Source organism: Tachysurus vachellii, chromosome 8 (genome assembly GCF_030014155.1).
Source record: "Tachysurus vachellii isolate PV-2020 chromosome 8, HZAU_Pvac_v1, whole genome shotgun sequence".
Classification (NCBI taxonomy): Eukaryota; Metazoa; Chordata; class Actinopteri; order Siluriformes; family Bagridae; genus Tachysurus; species Tachysurus vachellii.
The window spans coordinates 27043990-27069001 of NC_083467.1; the positions used below are offsets into that span (position 1 = coordinate 27043990).

General features: G+C 40.6%; 1 protein-coding gene across 1 annotated transcript in view; it reads right to left on the reverse strand.

The window, feature by feature from the left end:
* Positions 1-3143: 3143 nt before the first annotated feature.
* The window catches only part of hibch (3-hydroxyisobutyryl-CoA hydrolase), a 41213-nt gene continuing 19344 nt past the window's right edge, over positions 3144-25012 (reverse strand). Inside the window, exons 8-14 of the mRNA XM_060877106.1 lie at positions 11521-11666; positions 9541-9627; positions 8150-8208; positions 6375-6456; positions 5577-5696; positions 3772-3805; positions 3144-3668 (exon numbers count right to left, since the gene is read on the reverse strand). Of these exons, the coding sequence (XP_060733089.1) occupies positions 3553-3668; positions 3772-3805; positions 5577-5696; positions 6375-6456; positions 8150-8208; positions 9541-9627; positions 11521-11666 (644 nt within the window). The 3' untranslated portion in view covers positions 3144-3552. The remainder of the gene's footprint in view (positions 3669-3771; positions 3806-5576; positions 5697-6374; positions 6457-8149; positions 8209-9540; positions 9628-11520; positions 11667-25012) is intronic.

Here is a 25012-nt window from a genome sequence, read left to right on the forward strand (position 1 = left end):
CGTTTATTTTTTTTTTTTCATTTTCATGATATTCTGTGAAGCTTGAATTTGACCCAACAGCAATTAATACTGTATGATAATCTCTGACCCATGAAAGCCTGAACCCCATGGACCTTCATTTACTTATCAAGTTGATGCTAAGCGTAATGACGGCATTATTTTAGTCTAAGCCATTTCCTAACACCTCTGAGAGAAATGTTTATTCCAGATACTCATATAAATGCTTTATTAACTAAGCCAAATTATTAGCCTCAGTAATAAGTAGGGATGTACCGATACCACTTTTTCTCTTCCGATCCGATTCCAATACCAGAGTTTGCCGGTATCGGCCGATACCGATCCGATACCTGATCCGATACAGTACTTTTAACAGTTAGTGCTATAACAATCTAAACCATATATACTGCAATTATTAAATTAAATTATGTTCTGAAGAAAAGGCAATATTTTAAAGTGAATCTTAAATTAGAACTCTTGAAACACAACACAAAATGTATTAAACAGTAAACCTTGCACCCAAATGAGCGACATGTTTAACGCACTGAGGTAAATGGAAAGCGTGCCTGCTAAACTTGCCTGTCTGTCACAGGCTGTTGTGCAACATATTTCCTATAAAATTTATTATATTTATTTTCATTAATGTAATTTAATATATAAGTGTATTTTTCTTATAAGTTTAAGCAATAGTCTACAATGTGCACCATGGGCATGGGCGTCGGAAGTAAATAAAAAGTGGGCGTGTCCTGTCCCACACACATATAAAGGTTCCGACGCCCATGGATTTCAGGAAGCAGGAGCGTGGACAATGCTGTGGGTAAAACGCGGAATGGAGTTTATTAGGGCATTCCTCAAGCAGAATGGATTCGACTGGCGGCGCTCTGAAAAGTAATATAAAAAAGACATATGCGCTGAATAGAGACGGTAAAAGTAGGTGGGTTTATTGGTGGGATTAAAAGTGGGTGGGTCCTGTCCCACCCACATATAATGGTTCCGACGCCCATGACCACGGGTATCGGATTTGGATGGGTCACGCACCACCGATACCCGATCCACTCAAAATGCTTGGATCGGCGCCGATACCGATCCAAAATATCGGATCGGTACATCCCTACTGGATACTGGATGATTTTGACTCGCCAAGAGATGATGCTGCTAACAATGTGTGTGACTTTAATGAGCGGTAACGTAAGCACATTCGGCCCTATCGTGTGGGGATTTAGACCACCAATGTGAACTCTACTCCTGTCTAACCAAATACTTTAACCAACTTCCCTATGTATACAGAAAACTCAAGCGTTACCTCAGAGACGTTTAAATATTTATATTGTGTGGCATCTCGAGCTAAAAATGAGATGTCTGAGCAACAGCAAATCCAATTTTACACTTCATAGTTAAAGCAGTGTTTAGATGCTCTGATCCTGGATAATCTCCAGCTCCTAAACACTATTTTCACCAAGTCAGCAGCTCTAATATGAACTCGTTGTTTTTTCCCCACCCACATCTCCTTGTCCTTCTGTCCTGTATTGATGCAGTCACATGATACCATGAGCACAAATACAAGTGAAATAGAGCTACTTATGAAAATGCTGTGTATATATATATACACACAGTGTCTTTGTCTCTGCTGCTTCTCAAGCACCGGTTCTGCTTTAGCTGCTGGGAATAGGTTCATCATTCCGGCGGTTCGGTCATTAGATTAGCGGCTCTGTCGCCTGCCAGACAAAATCCCTCAGAGTCTCCAGGGACCGATTCGTTAACCGGATTTCGGGGGATTTACAGGCCAAGTTGATGGGAAATGAAGTTTTTATATTTAAACAGAGACTTTCCCAGTGGTTGTGTGGTTGAGAGGTGGAGCTACGTGTGAGTTCAGTTTGTGATGTAAAAGTAAAGTTTCTTCTGGATTTTCAGATCAGTAGATATTTCGAACATAAGGTCAGAGTTTGTGGTTTGAGACATGGTTCCTGACAATGACAGCAGGAAGTTTAAGGAGTAACTGAGCTCGTTTGTGCGTAAAATCCAACGTTTTCGACAGCCGTGTTTGACAAGTGCTTCATCTAGTAGACGCCACATTTAATCGGACAGATGTACATAAAGGACAGAGCGTATGATCCACGATACCAGAGCTTCTGTATGTGAATGAATAAACAGGCTTTAATGTAAAGTACCCAGGCTTATGTTAGTGCTGCGCGATATATTTCGCTATATTTCGCTATATTCCGTTTTAACCATTAGTGTTTCATTTGTTATAATTTATCTTTTATTTTCTACTGCAGTATCCATGAGAGGGAACAAACGAATAATTTCACAGAAGATTAAAACAAGATAAAAGGTAAAAAGTTAACAAGATATATGATAGTCGTTATGGTGACCTTATATTCTAACATATTAAACTTATATTTTAATTATATTTTAGAATCTGTTAAATAATAAAGTCACTGAAAAAAACAACACAACATAGTGAGGTAGTTTAAAGGCAGAAGTACAAGGGGGCAGACTCAATTTACATAAACATGCATATCGTCGCTGTCGGGCGGAAACCTCGTATGTCCAAATTTGGTCAATTTCATATTTTTTCACATATCGATGCTATTGGTCAGTCCCCACGTGGGTCTGTTGTTTTTACAAGTTATTAACCAATCTAAAGTCTTGAAAATCGCTTGAGCGCAAATCTCATAACTCCATTGGACACTTCAACTGTCCACCTCTTCCTCACTCCGTGGGAGAGCTTCACGGCATATTTCTCCTCAAGAAGAGTCGCAACGAATCAACACGTCTTCTGAGGTAAATGTCTTCAAAACACTGGGCTCAAAGAAAAAAAAATCTTGACCCCCGCTAGTTCTGGTGCTCGTCTGAGGACAGGAATTTAGCGCAAGACAATCCACTGTAACGCGGACTAAACCCTGTGTACTGCAGATAAGGTACGGCGTTTTTTTTAATTTCCTGAAAAATAACTGTTTTGGAGATACGAGGATTCCGTCTGACAGCGACGATATACATAAACCGTGGATAAATAATATTGGATATTCATAAACCCTGGATAAATGATCTTCGATAAACCGTTTAGTTATTTCTCAGAAAACATGACTTATTTGATTCTGGATATATCAGATGGCTTGAAAGAAGAAAAACAAAATGAAAGGTCATGAAGATATTACGTTGTTTAATGATTTGAGAAATGATGCAAACAGAATGATTGATAGTCAAAATGAACGCATTTGGTCAAAACTGTAAGTTGTGTAATAAATAAACGTTTCGTAAGGAGCTGAGGCACAGAGGATTTGTTTGGAGGATATAAAACACAGCCTGGTGTGGAGAAGTTGTGTTAGACCTGAAATTTTACAGCCTAATCAGTGAATGTTGAATCTTGTGAATGGATGCACAATTTTCCTGTCTGAGCAACACATCGTCGGATCAGAGGGAGAGGTTTTGTTTCTACCTACAGAGTTATTCCTAAGCTCTAGTCTCACAAAGAAAGACAGAACATACGGAATACAGACGTCAAGGTCCTGCTATGCTGCACATCTACAGAGGAGATATTTCTGCTTGCAGTGATCACAGTTTGAGATCTTTGTCTCCCAGAGAAGCGAAGCTGTCCTCCACACACTGCTCCGAGACCTCAGCCAGAGTCGCCGGTTTCCACTTAGGCCTCTGATCTTTATCAATTAACACTGCAAACACACCAAAGGAATGGAAAAAGTGTCCAGGATGAAACAGAGTAATAAATCTGTCTCTTTAAATAATAATAATGATAATAATAACAACAACTCTTACCAGCTCTCACGCCTTCGTAGAAATCGTGTCCTCTCTGCAAAACGAACACAAAAGAACAAAATATGGAAAAGAAATAAGAGTTTTAAAAGATTAATTAGGTTGACAACAAATTGACCCAGTTTTAATGTTTAAAGTGTGTATTTCAAAGGTTAAAAAGAGTCAGATTATAGAGAAAAAGAGTCACGTTATTATGAGAAGAGTCAAGTTATTACTAGAAGAGTCACATTATTACATAAAGTCACGTTATAACGAGAAGAGAGACACATTACAAGAAGAGCGTCACGTTATTATGAGAAGAGTCACGTTATTATGAGAAGAGAGTCACGTTATTACGAGAAGAGAGTCACGTTATTACGAGAAGAGAGTCACGTTATTACGAGAAGAGAGTCACGTTATTATGAGAAGAGAGTCACGTTATTATGAGAAGAGAGTCATGTTATTATGAGAAGAGAGACACGTTATTATGAGAAGAGAGACACGTTATTATGAGAAGAGAGTCATGTTATTATGAGAAGAGAGTCACGTTATTATGAGAAGAGAGACACGTTATTATGAGAAGAGAGTCATGTTATTATGAGAAGAGAGTCACGTTATTATGAGAAGAGAGTCACGTTATTATGAGAAGAGAGTCACGTTATTATGAGAAGAGAGTCACATTATTATTAGAAGAGAGTCATGTTATTATGAGAAGAGAGTCACATTATTATGAGAAGAGACACGTTATTATGAGAAGAGAGTCACGTTATTATGAGAAGAGAGTCACGTTATTATGAGAAGAGAGTCACGTTATTATGAGAAGAGAGTCACGTTATTACGAGAAGAGAGTCACGTTATTATGAGAAGAGAGTCACGTTATTATGAGAAGAGAGTCACGTTATTACGAGAGGAGAGACACGTTATTATGAGAAGAGAGTCACGTTATTATGAGAAGAGAGTCACGTTATTATGAGAAGAGAGTCACATTATTATGAGAAGAGACACGTTATTACGAGAAGAGAGTCACGTTATTATGAGAAGAGAGTCACGTTATTATGAGAAGAGAGACACGTTATTATGAGAAGAGAGTCATGTTATTATGAGAAGAGAGTCATGTTATTATGAGAAGAGAGTCACGTTATTATGAGAAGAGAGACACGTTATTATGAGAAGAGAGTCATGTTATTATGAGAAGAGAGTCATGTTATTATGAGAAGAGAGACACGTTATTATGAGAAGAGAGACACGTTATTATGAGAAGAGAGTCACGTTATTACGAGAAGAGAGTCACGTTATTACGAGAAGAGAGACACGTTATTATGAGAAGAGAGACACGTTATTATGAGAAGAGAGTCATGTTATTATGAGAAGAGAGACACGTTATTATGAGAAGAGAGACACGTTATTATGAGAAGAGAGTCACGTTATTATGAGAAGAGAGACACGTTATTATGAGAAGAGAGTCATGTTATTATGAGAAGAGAGACACGTTATTATGAGAAGAGAGACACGTTATTATGAGAAGAGAGACACGTTATTATGAGAAGAGAGACACGTTATTATGAGAAGAGAGACATGTTATTATGAGAAGAGAGACACGTTATTACGAGAGGAGAGACACGTTATTATGGTCTAGTTAAAAAAAAAAGTCACGTTTCTACAAAAAAAAAAAGTTATTATGAGAAAAGCATCCCTTTGTTGTGGTGATCTTATTACACCAAAACCATCAAGTTATTACAGGAAAATCACCTGATTCTGAGTAAAAACCTTGTGATTACACAAACAACATAAAGAGAGACAACACGATATGAGCAGCAGCTGTGACGTACCATACAGGCCTGACTGAGTCTGTACTCCATCACCAGCACTTCCTGGAGGCTCAGACCGGCTCCTGCCTGCAGCTGTCTGAAGGTGAGCTTCAGTGATGTTGGCGACATCTTCGACAAAGTCTACATCAGCACAACACATGGATTAAAACCTGAAGATCTAATTCCCATCAACCTTCATCCTTCTCCACTAACAAATCACGTCTTTCCATTCTCAGAGTCACGGAGTCACTTAAGATACACGACACTTGGTTCCTACTTTAGCACAATGCAATACGTTCGTCGTATTTACATAAAACTGTTTGATCATCTGTATATGTGCTTTGTATATTCTTATACACTATATGGCCAAAAGTATGTGCTCCCTAAGGCCATCACACCCATTTGTTGGTTTTTCCACCACAAAAAGTTATTACAGTTTCAAAGCATTTCCGTTTCCCTTCCCTGAGGCCCAAACACTGCTTCATCATGACAATGCCCCTGTGCACAAAGCTCCATAAAGACATAGTATGGAGGTTAAGGTTGGACTGGAGGCACTCAAGTGTCCTTCCGAGCCTTGACTCTGACTCAACCCTACTGAACACCTTTGGGAGGAACTCGAACTGGAGTCTCCTCAACATCCCAACATCTCACTGATGCTCTTAAAGCCACTCTCCAACATCTAGTGAAAGCCTTAACAGAAGACTGGAGCTTATTATAACAGGAAAGGGCTCCAGATTAATGTGCATGGTTTTGGTGCTGTAGTGGGCATGAGGTGTGTGTGTGTTAGGTGAGCATTATGAGTGTGTCCATAACACGCACCTCTGCCTGCTTCTGTGCAAATGCAGATTGATCCTTCTGCAGCTTTTCCAGGATCTCCTCCACATTGCTGCAGTCAAACAGCCTGTAATAAGGACGAAGCAGTGAGAACAACAACAGCAGGTAGATGCTCTCGTACACACAGCATGACGAACGACGTGTCGGTAACGAAGCGTGAGTTGAGCTGATGTGGTTTGGACCGTAAGTGCCCTGCATAATGCATTATAACACTCTCAGATGTAATCAAGGTCTGAGTGAAACAGGTAAACGTGGAGTCTGTTTGATTGTAAGTTGATATTTGATACGTTCAAACGGTCAGCATTCATTTTATCAAGCTAACAGCAATCTGTGGTCTGATTACAGCGAGTGGCACCACATTTAGGACTGAAACACTTTCCACTGTGACTGTGTGTCCTTGTTTCATCTTGAGTGTGTGTGTGTGTGTGTGTGTGTGTATGTATGTGTGTGTCCTTTTTATCAACAACCTAGAAACTAGAGATGAAAATTCCTATACAGAAAGAGGAGCAACTGATTGACTAGTACAGGGGTCGGCAACCCGCGGCTCCGGAGCCGCAAGTGGCTCTTTCATCCCTCTGCTGCGGCTCCCTGTAAATTCGGAAAATAAATATTTAATTTAAATTTATTTTATTTTAGTTAGTTAGTTTTAAAAAAAAAAACAAAATTTTAAGATTATGATGCTCTTGTAACATTAAAATAAACCGTGTTTAAATTTTTTTGTCGCTCAAAATATGCGTCATAACCGCCGACTTGCGAAATCAGACAGACGCATTTTTGGTTCGCTGGCAGCCGGCAAGTTAAAATTTTGATGTCATGAATTAGACACTGAACGTTTTATTTGAAAGTAACCTTCAACCCAGCGTCTTTTTTGTTAAGGTTAGTTCAAACTGTTCAAAATATTTTTGTTTGCCTGCAGAAATAAAATTTCGTTTACTCGGTAGCGGTTCATTGATTTCATAAATGCAACACTACAGTTTTTTCTATAATTTCCATAAAGGTAAAAAACGATATATATGCGGCTGTTCTCTTCATTTTAGATGTCAAATGGGTTTTGTGGCTCCCTGTGTTTTTTTTTTCTGTGGGAAACGGGTCCAAATGGCTCTTTGAGTGTTTAGGCAAGGCAAGGCAAGTTTATTTGTATAGCACATTTCATACACAGAGGTCATTCAAAGTGCTTTACATAGAAATTAGAAAACAATTTATAAGAGAGAAAAAAAAATCTATGTAAAAATAAGACATATGATAAAATCATAATAAAAACAAAACATCTAATTCTGGCTATATTTCTGAGATGGTAGTAAGCTGATTTGCTTATCCTTTCACATGACTACTGAAATTAAGGTCAGACTCTAAAATTACACCAAGATTTCTGACTTTATTTTGTGTCTTTAGACCCCTAGAGTCAAGGTGTGTGTTAACCTTGAGAGTTTCATCTTTATTTCCGAATACAATGACTTCGGTTTTGTCTTTGTTTAACTGGAGGAAGTTTTGATGCATCCAACTGTTAATTTCATCGATGCACTTACATAGAGAGTCAATGGGGCTGTAGTCATTAGGGGAAAGGGCTAAGTATATCTGGGTGTCATCTGCATAGCTGTGGTAAGCAATTTGGTTCTTTTTCATTTAAGGTTTAAGGTTGCCGACCCCTGGACTAGTAAAAAGAGGGTGTGTCTTATGAGCACATGATCAATTCACTATTCACTTGTTCTGATTAACTTTGGTTATGGATTTTTTTTATACATTATACAGTGTAACTTTACCTGTTAATGGCGTCCGTATGCTGCTGCAGGACAAACGGCTTCTCGGAGTCCAGCGCGCTCTATGCACATGAGACACGAACGTTTAAACTAGCGAGGAAAACTTTACTTTATAAACAATTTGTTTATAAGTAAACAAAACATTCTGTTATGAGGTTTCATTAAGATTTAATAACAGCACTTTGGCTTATGAGTTAGAACTCATTTCCTTATCAAGGAATCAGCTTCATTCATTCATTCATTCATTCATTTTCTACCGTTTATCCGAACTACCTCGGGTGGAGCCTGTGCCTATCTCAGGCGTCAGTGGGCATCAAGGCAGGATACACCCTGGACGGAGTGCCAACCCATCGCTGGGCACACACACTCTCATTCACTCACACACACACACACACACACTACGGGCAATTTTCCAGAGATGCCAATCAACCTACCATGCATGTCTTTGGACTGGGGGAGGAAACCGGAGTACCCGGAGGAAACCCCCGAGGCACGGGGAGAACATGCAAGCTCCACACACACAAGGCGGAGGTGGGAATCGAACCTCCAACCCTGGAGGTGTGAGGCGAACGTGCTAACCACTAAGCCACCGTGCCCCCTGGAATCAGCTTCAATTATTAAATTAAAATGATACCAATGTCTTTCTGTCGTCTGTAAGTTTAACTCGTGACACAGGGTTTTTTATTCCTTACATCATAATGAGGATGTAGATGAGTTGTTAGATCTAATTTATTATTAGATCAAAATCTTGTCTACATACACACCGTTAAACACAGTTATCTTGTGTAGTTCCGTTCATTCCGGTCTATCTGAGCATGCCAGTACTGGTGAACCCTTTACAATAATAGTGCTCCGGATTAACAACACAGAAAATGTTCATTGCATTTATATTCTAATAGATACCCAGAGTACACGGTCCTACAAAGAGATGACACATTTTAAGTGTAAAATAAGACCAGAAATATGCAAAATTACGTAAAAAAAGGTTGAAGCTGAGGAAGGTTCAGAGACTTTGTTACTCGAAGGTGTGTGTGGGCAGAATAACGTGGAGTGTCTGAATGTTAATGTGTGTTTCCCCCGACAGACATTATTTAAGGAAAGACATGAACTCAGAGCTGTTATGAGACTCCGGTTCTGACACACACAGAAATGTGTAGTGCTAAACATCATAAACTCTGCCTGATTGAGCCAATAAACCAGACTGAACTCCTCTAAGTGTCTGATAAGCCGGAGCAGGTTGGTTATTAAAACCTCCGCAACACCGCCATTGTGTACCGAGGGCACGGTGAACGAAGCACGTGTAAACAAACACACCTAAAACACTCGAGTAGAGGAGCTGTGAGCGTTCCAGTGATCTGTTTGGGAAGCAAACAAAATAAAACTCCATAACTCACCTGCTCCTGATAAGTGTCGAGGACCGCGGCCACGTCACCGGCCGAGGGAGACTTCAGACACGACAGATCCTTCTCCAGAGCCGAGAGCTGGGGCAGACAAACAGGAACTTAACGCTTCATATATAGACATAGCGGGCCTCATTTATCGAGCACATTTATTATTATTTAAAATCTAATCTACACTCTCAAGTTATTAAATGCACTGCAATGTCTGAGCTGCTTTATTGGAAGATTTAGCATACACCGCACTTAGGTGGGGCTTTTTCCCTGTTTAGCCTTTTATAGTGTTTTGTGGGTGTGGCTAAACCTAATCAGCTATACATCTGAAAATTCTAATGGGAATTTACACTAAAAGAATAAAAGAGGCTCAATTGGAAGCAAATATGACAGTTTACTGCTTATATAACACAATTCTGGATGGGCTCACATTAAACACATTAAAGGTGGGGTCTCCGATGTTTGAAAGCCAATGTCGACATTTGAAATCACCAAAACAAACACGCCCCTAACCCAAATGGGTCCCACCCCTGTATTGATAGCTCCGCCCACACATACATACGTAACCCAGGCAACTAATGGAAAGAAATGTGTCTTTATCATAGCTGAAGTGAAGAACAATACGATTGTAGATAAACAAACAAGCAAAAATGCCACACAAGCATAATCATGTAAAGGACAAAGACATATATTAGTTCTGTGTAACAAAACAAAACCAACGTTACTCACCTATCGAGAAGGAAAAAAGTGCCTCGGCGTCTTAAGTAAAGTTGGTCACATATTCACAGATTGGAGTTTCCCGAGTCAATAACTCCTGAGATAAACACTGTTACTACACAAAACACGGTTGTAGCTGCGTCTCTACATTACTACGATAGAAAAGAGGTGTTATTTGTGTAGTAACAGTGTTTAGCTCAGGAGTTATTGACTCAGGAAACTCCAATCTGTGAATATGTGACCAACTTCCTGCTCCTTCAGTTCTCTCCAGCGCTGGAAAGCTGATCCTATATTAACACGTCCTACTTCTTACCTTATCGCAAGCCTTTCTTCGGCTTTCTTTCTTTGTTTTTATCCTCCATGTCAATGTTAAAACCACTTTCTGCTAATGTCACACATGCGCACTGAACACTCTCTCCGCCCATATTGACAAGACACGCCCCTTTCTGCTCATTGGCTACACGTTTGTTTTGATTTTTGTTTTGTTTGTCGGCCCGACTCAGTTTTCTGAAGCGTTTCTCAAACAACGGAGACCCCACCTTTAAACAACCAACAAAAAGTGACTTAACAAATGATACAACCTTCTGATACTGATACAACCTTCACTTTTAGCTGCACCACTCTACATGATGCATCGTTAGAGCCATGTTATGAGCACAGACCCAGTGTTAACCTGCTGCTTATGATGCTCCTGCTTTATGTCTAGGTTTAAAAATGACAAATGGAGAAGGACAACGTTTCCTATCTACCTAAGCTTATTGTTATTCAGTAAACATAGCAGTGCTGTTCGAAATCGTGAAGTTAAAGCCATGAGAAAAAGCTTTGAACCCTGACTTGATATTTTAATCTTGTTCTGTACTGTGTGTCTCTTACAAGCTCACTGTCCTTGGCCTGGACACAGAAGTTTTCCTATACACCACTCTGTCTCTCTGTGGAGGTGCCAGGGCATCAGCATTACCACTGGCACCCTGGGAACATGGCCTGGGTTTCTGTGCCAGGACTCAGCTGCCGTCTTCAGCCCCGCCCACTTCCTGCTAACTGGCTAGAAAAAATGCTGACTCAGTAACTGCCTACTCCTTGTCCTTATCTGCCCTCAAGGAAATTGACCAAAAGTTGAAAGGTTGGTGCTAGTACATAGTTGGTGATGATGTTTTGTATTGTGACGTTTCAGTGGTGTGAGATGACATGCTTCAGACATTACAGGAAAATCATATCATCCTGATCATCTACTTTAAGTACTCACTCTGATCAAGCCTAAAATCTTACCTTTTCTGACTGGACAAAGTGTGTGGCGACTCCTGACCTCTGCACGTCTCGACCCTTGAGCCGAAACCCTGTCAGGGCTAGGAAGAGTCCTAGCTTTCCCTGGAGCCTCGGCAGGAAGTAGCCACCACCGACATCGGGAAATAATCCTGTAACAACCAACCAGCGCGTGAGCACAGAGACGGAGGTGGAGCTTGCTAACCTCTCATAACTATTAAGTATAGATCTGGACTTTTTAACTGATACTGAGTTAAATATAATAATCATTCATGCGCTCTAGATGTATAAAACTTGTTGGGAATCAAAGGTTGTATTTACGGTCAAACAATTAACTATTTAAAAAGTAAACATAGATTGTTTTGGAATATATAACTGCAAGCAGCAACTAGATTTGTAAGGTTTGTCGTGACAAACTTTGATGTTGGTGTTGACGATGCAAGTATTCGCAACGGATGGTGCTTTTTGGAGGCAAGTGGACATAAGGGTTAGTGTTGCTTTTGGAGGCAAGTGGACAGAAAGTTAGGTTGCCAAAACATTTGGAGGTAAGTGGAGACAAGCATGTGACATCATCCAAATACTCCTGAGGAAGTTCCCCACTTTGGGCTGATTGTTTTGATATGTCACTTATCCATGTTGTGCTAATTTTTGATTTTCTCGTGACATCACGTTACGTCATCAGAATACACGTGAGGAACTTCCCCTTATTGTTCTGAGTGTTTTGATATGTCACATGTCCATGTTGTAAAAAGTTTTTTGATTTTGCATATTTTGTGGGCGGGGCTGCGGCAAAACCGAAAGGCCAGTCGATACACCAATTTAAAACTTTGTTTCTCACTCTAAAGGAGCTGGCCGAGTTTGGTGTAGATAGTTCGAAAGATTGCCGAGTTATAAACCTCCAAAGTTTATAATGGGAGTCTATGGGGAAAAAGGCCACTTTGAGACCCGGTACCGGAAGTACTGGTACTCTGATCGCTTAGAAAAGTAATAGCAACAAACTTCAGACCAGCGTCTACAACATATCCGAATTTGGTGCATGTGGCTCGAAAGCCCTAGGCCGCATTAAATTTTTATAAATTTTTGTCTAAGCTGAAATAGGAAAACAGAATGTTGGCTTCTACAAAGCGACATAATTAAGGGGCCAAGCATTTAGCACCACTTAGTGATGACAGTAGACCAGAAATCAAGATGAGATCAATAGAAATCTGATGCTAACACATCAAGCTGATATCCGTGACACGGCCTCATTTCCTTTGAATGTAATAAACAAACCATTCTGCATATCAAAAATTCTGAAAAGCTCTGTTTGGATTGGTCCTGTCATGCTGTGATACATAGCTCTGGCTCATTGGATAAATTCTTTAGGTACACTATGAAATGTTTTTTCAAAATAAAAGAAAATCTAAAATGGTGACAATTAAAAGTCAGGGTGCACTCTAAGTGACGTGACATACGGCTAAGTACGGTGACCCGTACTCAGAATTCGTTCTCTGCGTTTAACCCATCCAAAGTGCACACACACAGCAGTGAACACACACACACACACACACACCGTGAACACACACCAGCAGTGGGCAGCCATTTATGCTGCGGCGCCCGGGGAGCAGTTGTGGGGGTTTTGGTGCCTTGCTCAATGGCACCTCAGTCGTGGCCGGCCCGAGACTCGAACCCACAACCTTAGGGTTAGGAGTCAGACTCTCTAACCATTAGGCCACGACTTCCCCCACATTTAAGCTAGACATGACAAAGATATTTGGAGGCAAGTATAAAAATAATAAGATGAAGTATAATCAGAATGAGCAGAAATAAATATATTACTATAAAGGTGCCTATGCTGATTTGGTGCTTGACCATTAATACTTTTTTCTATCTATGTTATTTAGTTTGGGTTTAATAGCGGAATACTTACAGGCCAAGCACTTGCTGTGATTGGCATAGATGTTACCATGGTTACTATATGAAATTTGTTCCCGGGAAAGCTGATATTGGAAGAAACCTTTAAAGCTGCAGACATTTTATCTGCCATTTTAACAGACCAACTTACCTTTACGACATCTGGCAGACGCCTTATCCAGAGCGACCGAACAACTGAGGGTTAAACTGGGATTTGAACTCACAACCTTCTGATTGGTAGTCCAACACCTCAACCACTTCCATTTCCTATTTTACTCAATGTACTAACCATTACAGTAAACAGAATCTACTGGTGATTTTTGATATCCTCACTGATAATCTGTTAAACAAGTGTTTGCTGCCATGTCATGTTTATCGTCATATAAGGGATCATACATATCAGACCCCAGGTGGTCCAGCGGCAGGATCCCACACTCTCATTGGTTATGGGAATGAACCAGGGCGATAACCCAGCCACTGAAGAGTTAACTCTCAGTGTGGGTCCCGAGCCCGAATAAAAAAAAAATTGAGGATCATAAATATCATTCATTACCAGGGAGGAAGAATGATGATGAATTCAAGCTTGTCCATGAACACATTCATCAATGCCTAAGGTGCAGAATAGAAATAAACATCTCAAGTATATCACCCTGCTTGAAGCTTCCCCAGTTCTATAAACCAACCGATTCCATTATTAATATTTACCTAAACGTAATGCTGACAAAGCGCTGAGGTGGTCGCCATCCGCCTTGTGTTTATTCTCAGAGTAAACCGAACACCAGAACACTAACACGTCAACCAGCTCTGGACTGAAGCCAGACAGCCAACGCCTAGAGCACAGAACACTCTCGAGTCTCTCGCAGTGTGGAAACGAGGATTTATTTCCTCTTCTGTTTGTTTCTCTTCAGAGTGCATCTTGTACTACTGTCGAGAGGCAAATCGATAGAGTTAAATAAAGGAGCACGACGTCTGGTTGTACAGTCGCTTCTGATTGTAGATTCTGAGATAATTGCAAGGACATACACAGTTCCTATTACCTAATAAAAAGCTACATCTGTGATATGAGAGCATGTGTCCAATTTCCTGACATTTTCTAGAACAGGACATTATTCTGGGAAGTGATGGGGGACAAATCTGAATCGTGGGATGTTTGTTTTAAGTCACTTTATGCCATTTGTTCCATTTCCATCATGTTGCATATACCCTTATAAACAGAAATGTAAAAAAGATCCTAATGTAGTATGAACCCCAGGACAGATGACAGACTAAGATACTCCCTTCTACCTCTTACCATATCAGGATTAATCTGTCTGACCTAATTCCAGGCTGCAAATGCAATTTCATAAAATACAGATTATGATGTGTAAGCGCTGATCACTCACTGGATTTGTCTCACAATTACACTTTAATCCAAACGCAGCGCTCGAGTTTAGGGACTGCGCTTGATATAAAACACTCGACGTAGAACTACGTAATTCTAGACATCAGCAGAAGCCTGATGAAGGAGCACAAAAAGTGTACGATCCTTTAAGTGGAAACCACAGACAAACATAACGATTCAAGCTTCCATGTGAAATCTGATTGGTTGACAGTGGCCATGTTTTTTTTTTTATTATTTTTTTTTATTTTAAATTTCTTACCAAGTTATCATTATGTTAAAGAGAGGCACTATGATGATATTAAATATGTGACTTGACTATGCTTGGACATCATTGACAATGATGGGGGACACGGTGGCTTAGTGGTTAGCACGTTCGCCTCACACCTCCAGGGTTGGGGGTTCGATTCCCGCCTCCACCTTGTGTGTGTGGAGTTTGCATGTTCTCCCCGTGCCTCGGGGGTTTCCTCCGGGTACTCCGGTTTCCTCCCCCGGTCCAAAGACATGCATGGTAGGTTGATTGGCATCTCTGGAAAATTGTCGGTAGTGTGTGATTGCGTGAGTGAATGAGTGTGTGTGTGTGTGTGTGTGTGCCCTGTGATGGGTTGGCACTCCGTCCAGGGTGTATCCTGCCTTGATGCCCGATGACGCCTGAGATAGGCACAGGCTCCTCGTGACCCGAGGTAGTTCGGATAAGCAGTAGAAGATGAATGAATGAATAATAATTATAATAAAAAAAAGAAACTATTTGGGTATAGGGCTCGCTTTACATAGTTCTAATTGTGTCATAAATATATTAATATTTTGAAATTCTAGATTAAATTGACTTAGCAAAAATACACGTTCAAATAACTGATAGTTACCTCAAAAACATTTGAACGAACGTTAACCGAGTAACGTTTTCCTGTGGATGAACGTTAAAAAGAGTCTTTAACACCATTCGGTTCAGTCCTACAGTAAACAGGAAGTCATTTCTCTAACTGTGTGAATTGTGTATTGATGAAGGTGGATGTGTACATGGACCCCAGTGTAAAGTCTGAATAAATGAATATAATATAGAATTATTTTATTGTTTGTATACAAACAAAGTGTACGATTGTTTTATGTTTTTTCCCAACTGAAGTAAAAAAATTCCCACATCAGAGTCTGATTATTAGGCTTTACGCACAGATGCAGGATCGTTTAAGAACGAATCATAATCCATCAAAAAAATCGATTATTTTCCCTTCCCCTGGTGGATGCCATGACTCAACATCAGGGAGTGATATGTAGAAGCAATCGGGGGGGGAGGAGGATTAAACACCGAAGAGATTTCAGTGTAAGATGAGCTGCAAATGAAACCGAGTGGTGCCTGACTCATACTCTGGCCATTTCATTACCTCATGCTGTCCGCCATTAAGGAGGTGTCGGATATCTCACAATACGGCCCCCTAGGGCATTTCAGCAAGTCTTAACCCTCACCTACACCACACAGTCCACTTCAGCAGATATAAACGGCTTTATTTAATCTCCAGTTCGTGAAATCAGACTTTCTGTGAAACGAACCGAAAGGGTCCCGTTCAGAGTCTTTAAACTCGGTTCAGAAGATGGATATTTACAGGAAAAGCTCATCTGTTCATGCCCTTGTGTTCACTTGCCAGATCTTCTTCATTAAAACACGTTTTTACGTTTGAGTCACAAAATGAAATAAATAAGAGGATAAATAATTGCAGCTTGTAACCGCATGTAGCACAAAAAATGCATATTATCATTATAAATCGTGGGAAGTTGTGGCCTAATGTTTAGAGTGTCTGACTCCTAACCCTAAGGTTGTGGGTTCGAGTCTCGGGCCGGCAATACCACGACTGAGGTGCCCTTTGCCCCTTTTCAACCAAAAAGAACCGGGTGCTGGTTCAGAGCTAGTGCTGCTGCTGGTTCAAAGGTTCCACTGGCGAACCTTCTAAGAACCGGTTTGCCTTTTCACCGGCTAGAGAGCGTCACAGAGCCGAGTCTGACGTCACTGTATACGTGTCACGTTACACAGCAACTTTAGCGCAGCAGCAGCAAACACAAACACAACATCAACAATGGCGGATTTTACTTTACTGTTAATGCTCATGGCTTTGTGAACCTACATTAACACCCAAACGTGGCGAATCCAACGTGTACGTGCAGCTCCATGTAATCTGTATAAACGGAGGTTGTAATCGAGAAAGTACATAACGTTATTTTATCATAAACACAGAAAAAAGTTAGCCTTAGCATGTAGCTAACTACTATCATGTGTGCTGATAATTGATCATATTGCGGTAAAGTAAAAGTGTATGAAACATTAGTATACTTAAGGTACATTATCAAAAGCGCTAACAGTAGCCCCGCCCACAGCCCCGCCCACAGCCCCTAACGCAAGCGGTTCTTAAGTCTAGACCAGCAACGTTTTGGTGCTACTTAAGAACCACTTTTCCTGGTTCAGAGCCGGTGCTTTGGCTGTCGAAAAAGAAAGAACTGGTTCTAAATTAGGCTCCGAACCAGCACTCAAACTGCCTCGGTGGGGCATCGAACCCCCCCAACTGTGTGTTCAGGGTGTGTGTGTGTTCACTGCTGTGTGTGTGCACTTTGGACGGGTTAAACGCAGAGAACGAATTCTGAGTATGGGTCACCGTACTTAGCTGTATGTCACTTCACTTTAATAAAAGACTATAAGCTAAAAATTACTGTAGCTACATTACTGTACAGAAGATCCTAATAATATATTGAAGCATGTGGCCAGTTGTAAATTTTTTTTGCACTCAATTTCAGTAACATTTTTACAGGATGGGAAACGTATCAAAGATTTCACAAAAATAAATAAATAAAATAAACGCTCTATAATATGACAGAATATGATATCTATAATCACTTAAAAAAGTACTTTATTTTTTAAATATTTACATTTTTAAAAGAAATAATGTAAATATTTAAAAAATAAAGTACTTTTTTATTTTTATTTTTTAAAAAATAAAGTACCCACCAAAAAATAGAATTTTTTTATTAAAAAAAGCAAAAAACAAAAACAATAAACACAACATCGACATATTGTCCAGCTCTAATCTCTAAATCTCTGTACATCCTTTAATTAAAAAAAAAAACATCCGTCAGCAAAACATCCCCATGATGCCATCTGTTCAAAACGGCACCATCTCTAACACAATCCTCAAAGTGTTAATCATCATCATCATCATCACTTCACGTCAAACACACGATCCTGACTCGCTCAGTGCTGCTGTTCTCAAGACTTTTTTACTGTATACATTTAAAAACAAAGACTCCCATGAACTGAAATAGCTCTGGGTGCTGGATTTAGGCCTTTAGAGGCATTAAAGATGGATCTTAATTCTGTCCCAGATGGTCATGGAGGTCAGAAACCGAATTAAGATAAGAGTTAAAGCTCTGGCACTGTCTGAGAGATTATAAAGACGCTATTACACATGGGAATGTATGCTTTGGTCTGTTATAATATTTAATTACAGGTTAGAAAATGATTTTGTGACTTGAATGAGGCAACATTCTCCAGAGGATTTAATTGTGTGTGTGTGTGTGTGTGTGTGTGTGTGTATATACATATATATATATATATATATATATATATATATATATATATATATATATATATATATATATATATATCGTCGCTGTCGGGCGGAAACCTCGTATGTCCAAATTTGGTCAATTTCATATTTTTTTCACATATCGATGCTATTGGTCAGTCCCCACGTGGGTTGTTATTTTTACAAGTTATTAACCAATCTAAAGTCTTGAAAATAGCTTAAACACAAATCTCATAACTCCATTGGACACTTCAACTGTCCACCTCTTCCTCACTCCGCGGGAGAGCTTCACGTCATATTTCTCCTCAAGAAGAGTCGCAACGAATCAACACGTCTTCTGAGGTAAATGTCTTCAAAACACTGGGCTCAAAGAAAAAAAAATCTTGACCCCCGCTAGTTCTGGTGCTCATCTGAGGACAGGAATTTAGAGCAAGACAATCCACTGTAACGCGGACTAAACCCTGTGTACTGCAGATAAGGTACGGCGTTTTTTTAATTTCCTGAAAAATAACGGTTTTGGAGATACGAGGATTCCGCCCGACAGCGACGATATATATATAAAAGACACATAGCCATTATTTATTGACCTTTAAATTTTAAAGTAAATATAATTACATTGTGGTGGCATTGTGTCCGATTAATGGAGATAAATGAATTAGTATAAATGTTTTTAAATTAGTCACTTCTGGCACCAGTGTACACTTCAATTGGGTGAGGCAGAAAGTGTGTACAAAACACAAGTGGTTAAGGTGCTGGGCTACCAATCGGAAGGTTGTGAGTTCGATCCCAGTTCCACCAAGCTGCCACTGTTGGGCCTCTGAGCAAGGCCCTTAACCCTCAATTGCTCAGCTGCATAAAAATAAGATAATGTAAGTCGCTCTGGATAAGGGCGTCTGCTAAATGCTGTGAATGTAAATGTAAATGTAAATATCCACTAAATAGCTATTTTATGGAGTAAAATCTGCTTTTAAATTCAGATTCAAATAATTCTTCATGAAACCGATCAAAAGACTTGCCTTAAAAAGAACATTTACATTTATTATTTACTGTTATTATTCTTAGGGGGGCACGGTGGCTTAGTGGTTAGCACGTTCGCCTCACACCTCCAGGGTTGGGGGTTCGATTCCCGCCCCCACCTTGTGTGTGTGGAGTTTGCATGTTCTCCCTGTGTCTCGGGGGTTTCCTCCGGGTACTCCGGTTTCCTCCCCCGGTCCAAAGACATGCATGGTAGGTTGATTGGCATCTCTGGAAAATTGTCCGTAGTGTGTGAGTGAATGAGAGTGTGTGTGTGTGTGTGCCCTGCGATGGGTTGGCACTCCGTCCAGGGTGTATCCTGCCTTGATGCCCGATGACGCCTGAGATAGGCACAGGCTCCCTGTGACCCGAGGTAGTTCGGATAAGCGGTAGAAAATGAATGAGTGAGTGTTATTATTCTTTCATTAAAACATCTGTACTTTTATATGTTTACAATCCTCTACACTGGTCTGCACTGTTTTGTGTATTTGTATTTGTCTCACACTGTTTGCACACGATGCACTTTATGTGGCTAGGGCAACTTACTTTAAATCCTTAGCTCTGTGTCGTTTTATATGTGGCTTAATGTCATTTTATGTAGCACCGTGGTACATAACGTACTGGAGAAACGTCGTTTCGGTTCACTATGTGTTTACTGCGTCATCTATAGATGGTTGAAATGACAATAAAAGTTTCTTGACTTGACTTGTTACCCCCTTGAACTCAAAGTTGTATAAATGAAGATTTTCCACAACTGTTGAGTTGTTGTTTTATTTTTTTCATTCTTTCTCTCATACATTTTTTTTCTCCTCCGGCTGCTCCCTGTTTGGGGTCGCCGCAGCGGATCACGTGGTCCGCATAATAGACTGGGCACATTTTATGCAGGATGCCCTTTGGACTCGGGACCGGCACTGAGAGTTAACTCTTCAATGGCTGGGTTAGATCCATGACCGCGAATCGAACCCAGGACGCGGCAACGAGAGCAAGGGATCTGCAGCTGAACCACTTGAGGACCACTTTGTTTCATACGTTACTCAGAAAAAAACAAAACATTAGCTAGCTATGCTAGTCCTGTATTTACATTGCAAGTTAAAGTTTTTGTACTAGCCTAGTTGAAGTCAAGCAAGAGAGTCAATATCAAGACCATCAGATTCTCTACTTCACACCAAGTCATTACTGCAGTTGGTTTCATTATCGTGCCAACGATGTGACTGTTTTCTAGACGACGGAATTACTTCTTGTCAAGACTTGCACATCACACAACACTGTTTTTAAACTATCATTTTATTTGTTTAACTATTAAACATATTCAGCAAGCTCGATGACCAAGACTGAGTCGGAGTACAGAATCAGAAAACGTCTCGAGATCATACCCAGGTGTTCTACAGCCCCGGAAACTGTGTAGAAGTTCTGTAGAACCAGCATCCAAGTGAATTTGACTGAAATGTAGCCGTAGAATTTCTACTATGCATAAAGCACAAAACATACAAGAGGAACAGTATGTAATATCTGGAATATAATGGCGCATTGGTCAGTAATAATAACAGGATTAATGCTAAACGCGCATACTTGTTCCTAACGCCATCACTGGTCCAGAGAGAGACATGCATGGATGTGATAATAGAGCGTGTTGAACAGAAGCAGGACTTTCTAGCACTCAGATTCCTCTGGGACATTTTGCCCACTTCCTTTACACCAAGGACGCTCATTGCTCAGCTCAGACAAGAACATGGTGAGGCTTTTTATCAAAACTCAGTCTGAATGAAGCACAGCTTATTCATCTTAGTGAACACGATTCCCACCACATCAAGGTTAGAGGTATTTAGTGAGAGAAAAAGGATGGAGGGAGGGGGAGAGAGAGAGAGAGAGAGAGAGAGAGAGAGAGAGAGAGAGAGCATACTCAAGCAGGCTAGAATGTATGTAGAATAATACAATAATAAATGTAGAATTATAGCTGAAACATTAAGGAGTCCTTAATGCTTTATGACGAACACGTCTTTGGACTCAATTCTATGGGGTTTATTTTATAAATGCAATTTCAGTGATTATAAAAGCTTTGAATTTCCTCTGCTTTAGTATCTGAATGAATTTACTGCCAGCTCAATTCAAACCCAGAGGCCTATGAATATTAGAGAAAGGTACTGTATGTGTAGCCTTTTAAGCTCTTTGTTACTTACAGCAAAGTCGATGGCCTTGTTTCACCCGTCACACATGCATTCCAGTCTGAGAGAAAAGACATGCTGTAGCTCACAGGAAACACAGTAGACAGAAAAAAAAACTCTATGAACCAAGCCTGGACTGACAAATCTCAAGTCTTAAATCAGAGAAATTCGGAGTTGAGTCACAAGCGATAATAGACAATTTTGTCCCCAGTCAGATAACAAGTCCTGATAGTCAAATTTACATTAATCCATCTCCACTGCTTCTCTCTTTCTACACATCACGAGGCATCCAGAAACTGTACCAGCTCCGATCGTCTTCCGTGCGATGAAGATTATGGACCTCCACTGAGATGAGGCAGACTCTGTGAGGATCCTGAGGTATCTAGAGATCTACCAGCTCCAGTCGGACTCTGCGATACTATAGAGGGGATGTGAACTCCGTGTGGTCTTTTGCATCAATACAACATTTATCAGACTGTATATTTATAATCACACCCCCAGTGTCACCCAGATGAGGATGAGGTTCCCCTTTGAGTCTGGTTCCTCTCAAGGTTTCTTCCTTTACCATCTAAGGGAGTTTTTCCTCCCCACAGTCACCTGAGTCACCTCAGACTTGTTCATTAGGGATAAATACATACACATTTAAATATATCTAATATTAATCTTGAATTTTGTATTATATTAATCTTTATATTATTCTTTATAAAAAGCTTTTGTTCTATGTTTATGTTCTGTAAAGCTGCTTTAAGACGATGTCAATTGTAAAAAGCGCCATACAAATAAACTTGAATTGAATTGAATTAAATTCTAGGTCTCGATAGTCAAGTACACAGTCAAAAATTCAAGACTTGGCAGATAAGTCTCAAGTCAAATCCCAAGTTTTGATAATAAGGTACAGAAATCCTGTCTTCGTAGTCAAGTACCGGACAGACAAGTCCAGAGTCAAATAAAAATCTTGAGTCAGGTGAGCCGAATACCAAGTTTTGACTTCTCAATGACCGAATCGAATCCTAAGTCTGAACATATTTACATTTTACATGGATTGATTCAGGGGGCACGGTGGCTTAGTGGTTAGCACGTTCGCCTCACACCTCCAGGGTTGGGGGTTCGATTCCCGCCTCCGCCTTGTGTGTGTGGAGTTTGCATGTTCTCCCCGTGCCTCGGGGTTTCCTCCGGGTACTCCGGTTTCCTCCCTCGGTCCAAAGACATGCATGGTAGGTTGATTGGCATCTCTGGAAAATTGTCCGTAGTGTGTGATTGTGTGAGTGAATGAGAGTGTGTGTGTGTGCCCTGTGATGGGTTGGCACTCCGTCCAGGGTGTATCCTGCCTTGATGCCCAATGACGCCTGAGATAGGCACAGGCTCCCCGTGACCAGAGGTAGTTCAGATAAGCGGTAGAAAATGAGTGAGTGAGTGAGTGAGTGGATTGATTCAAGTCCAGAGTCAAGTCCCATATCACCATAATCTGAACAGGAGGATGAAAGTTCAGATAAAATAAAACAGGTGGATGAAAGTTCAGAGATAAACGACTGACTGACTGACTATACATGCGTGTGTAAATGTTTTAGTCGTTAGCATGCTATGTCGAGCCAAAAGCACAAATAGATCAGAGTGAATACCTAACTTGTTGCTCAAGACATCCTTTAGGAATCTCTCAAACGTGAGAAAAAAACATCTTGGACATCTTTATTAAACACAGAACACCGTTTCACGCCACACGGAAATAAATAAACCACCATGCTGAAACGTGTCTGTTGAGTGCAGCTCCAGACGCCAAGCAGCTGGACGAAGCGCATAGCGAGTGTTCTCTGTAACCGACACCGCTTAACCAGCCATGGAATGAAAACACGCGAGGGGTGAGATCGAGGTCTCGTGCACTCTTCGGAGGTCAGTTTTATTTGCTGTGGAGTGAAAGGCACGCATTCCTTCCACGGACGGAAGGAGCGCGGCTCTACGTTCGAGCCGTGTTTAGCGTGCTACGCTTCCAGAGTGTGCCGACAGCACGGCAGCACCCCTGGACATTTTCCACATACAGCTAGCTTCAGAGATAAACAGCCCCATCAGTGAGGAGAAGCTTGAGTGTGGGAATGTGAACATGATGTGAACAGAGCAGAGAAGGACTGCACAGCCACCGCAGATACGCAATTGTAAGGTGACACAAAGCACCAGGGATGAAGCATTAAACGGTTCGTACCGGCATTAAAATTCAGCTCCATTAAGAAAGTGCACCGAAGTTGAACTTCTGATGGATCGTAACAATAGGAGATGATTTTAGCCATGCTTCAGAGCAGAACGTCTGTTTTGGGGAAGATAAAGCTGTTCTATATATTTATAAATCACAGCCTGAAGCCTGGACTCTCTAAGTTCTAACTATAGCACAAAATACATCTTTGACTCATTATAAAAATCTCTGGCTACAAACCTGCTCACTCTGTACCAGTGTTTTTTTTTTTTTTTTTTTTTTTTTACAAATACCAAAAAGGTCTTGTGAGGAATGTGACCTAAAGCAGCTGGTAATCGCTTCTGATTATACTTGTTACTGTTGGTTTGGTCTCAGGAAACTGGATCATGTCGTCTGTATTGGAGACACAGCTTCAGTAGTGAACAAGTAACTATTGTTTTAGTATTGAGGTTCAGAACAATGGAATGAAACAACATCTGAAGTGCAAAATGTCAGCTTTGTTTAGAGGGAAGTGTACAAGTAATCCCACAATTTCAGAGGAATATATTTTACTTAGACATATTAAAAGTCTCCAGTGAACACTTTAGTTGCACTTTAAGACAAAAGCGTTCTCGGTACATTACATGTTGTGCTATATGATATGATTCGTTCATTTTCTACCGCTTATCCGAACTACCTCGGGTCACGGGGAGCCTCAGGCGTCATCGGGCATCAAGGCAGGATACACCCTGGACGGAGTGCCAACCCATCGCAGGGCACACACACACACTCTCATTCACTCACGCACTCACACACTACGGGCAATTTTCCATAGATGCCACTCAACCTACCATGCATGTCTTTGGACCGGGGGAGGAAACCGGAGTATCCGGAGGAAACCCCTGAAGCACGGGGAGAACATGCAAACTCCACACACACAAGGCAGAGGCAGGAATCGAACCCCCAACCCTGGAGGTGTGAGGAGAACTTGCTAACCACTAAGCCACCGTGCCCCTGTATGATACCTGGTAAATGAATTGAACCCCTCACACTAGCTCACACTAACACGGAGGTCCAGCTACGTCTTTTCCACATGCTAGGCCACGTAGTGACATGCTTAACACTATGAAAGTGCAAAGTGCCGTATTCAACATCCATGAGCTCAGAGATGCCGAAACATCCGCAATACTTTAATTTAAAATAAAAAATAAAAAAAAAATAATTCTTCCAAAATGTTTTGGTTTAGGGTTGTATTTTTATTATTACTGAGATTCTCAGTAATATCTGCTGCACTGTCCCCCAAACGGGACAGTGTTATCGCTAG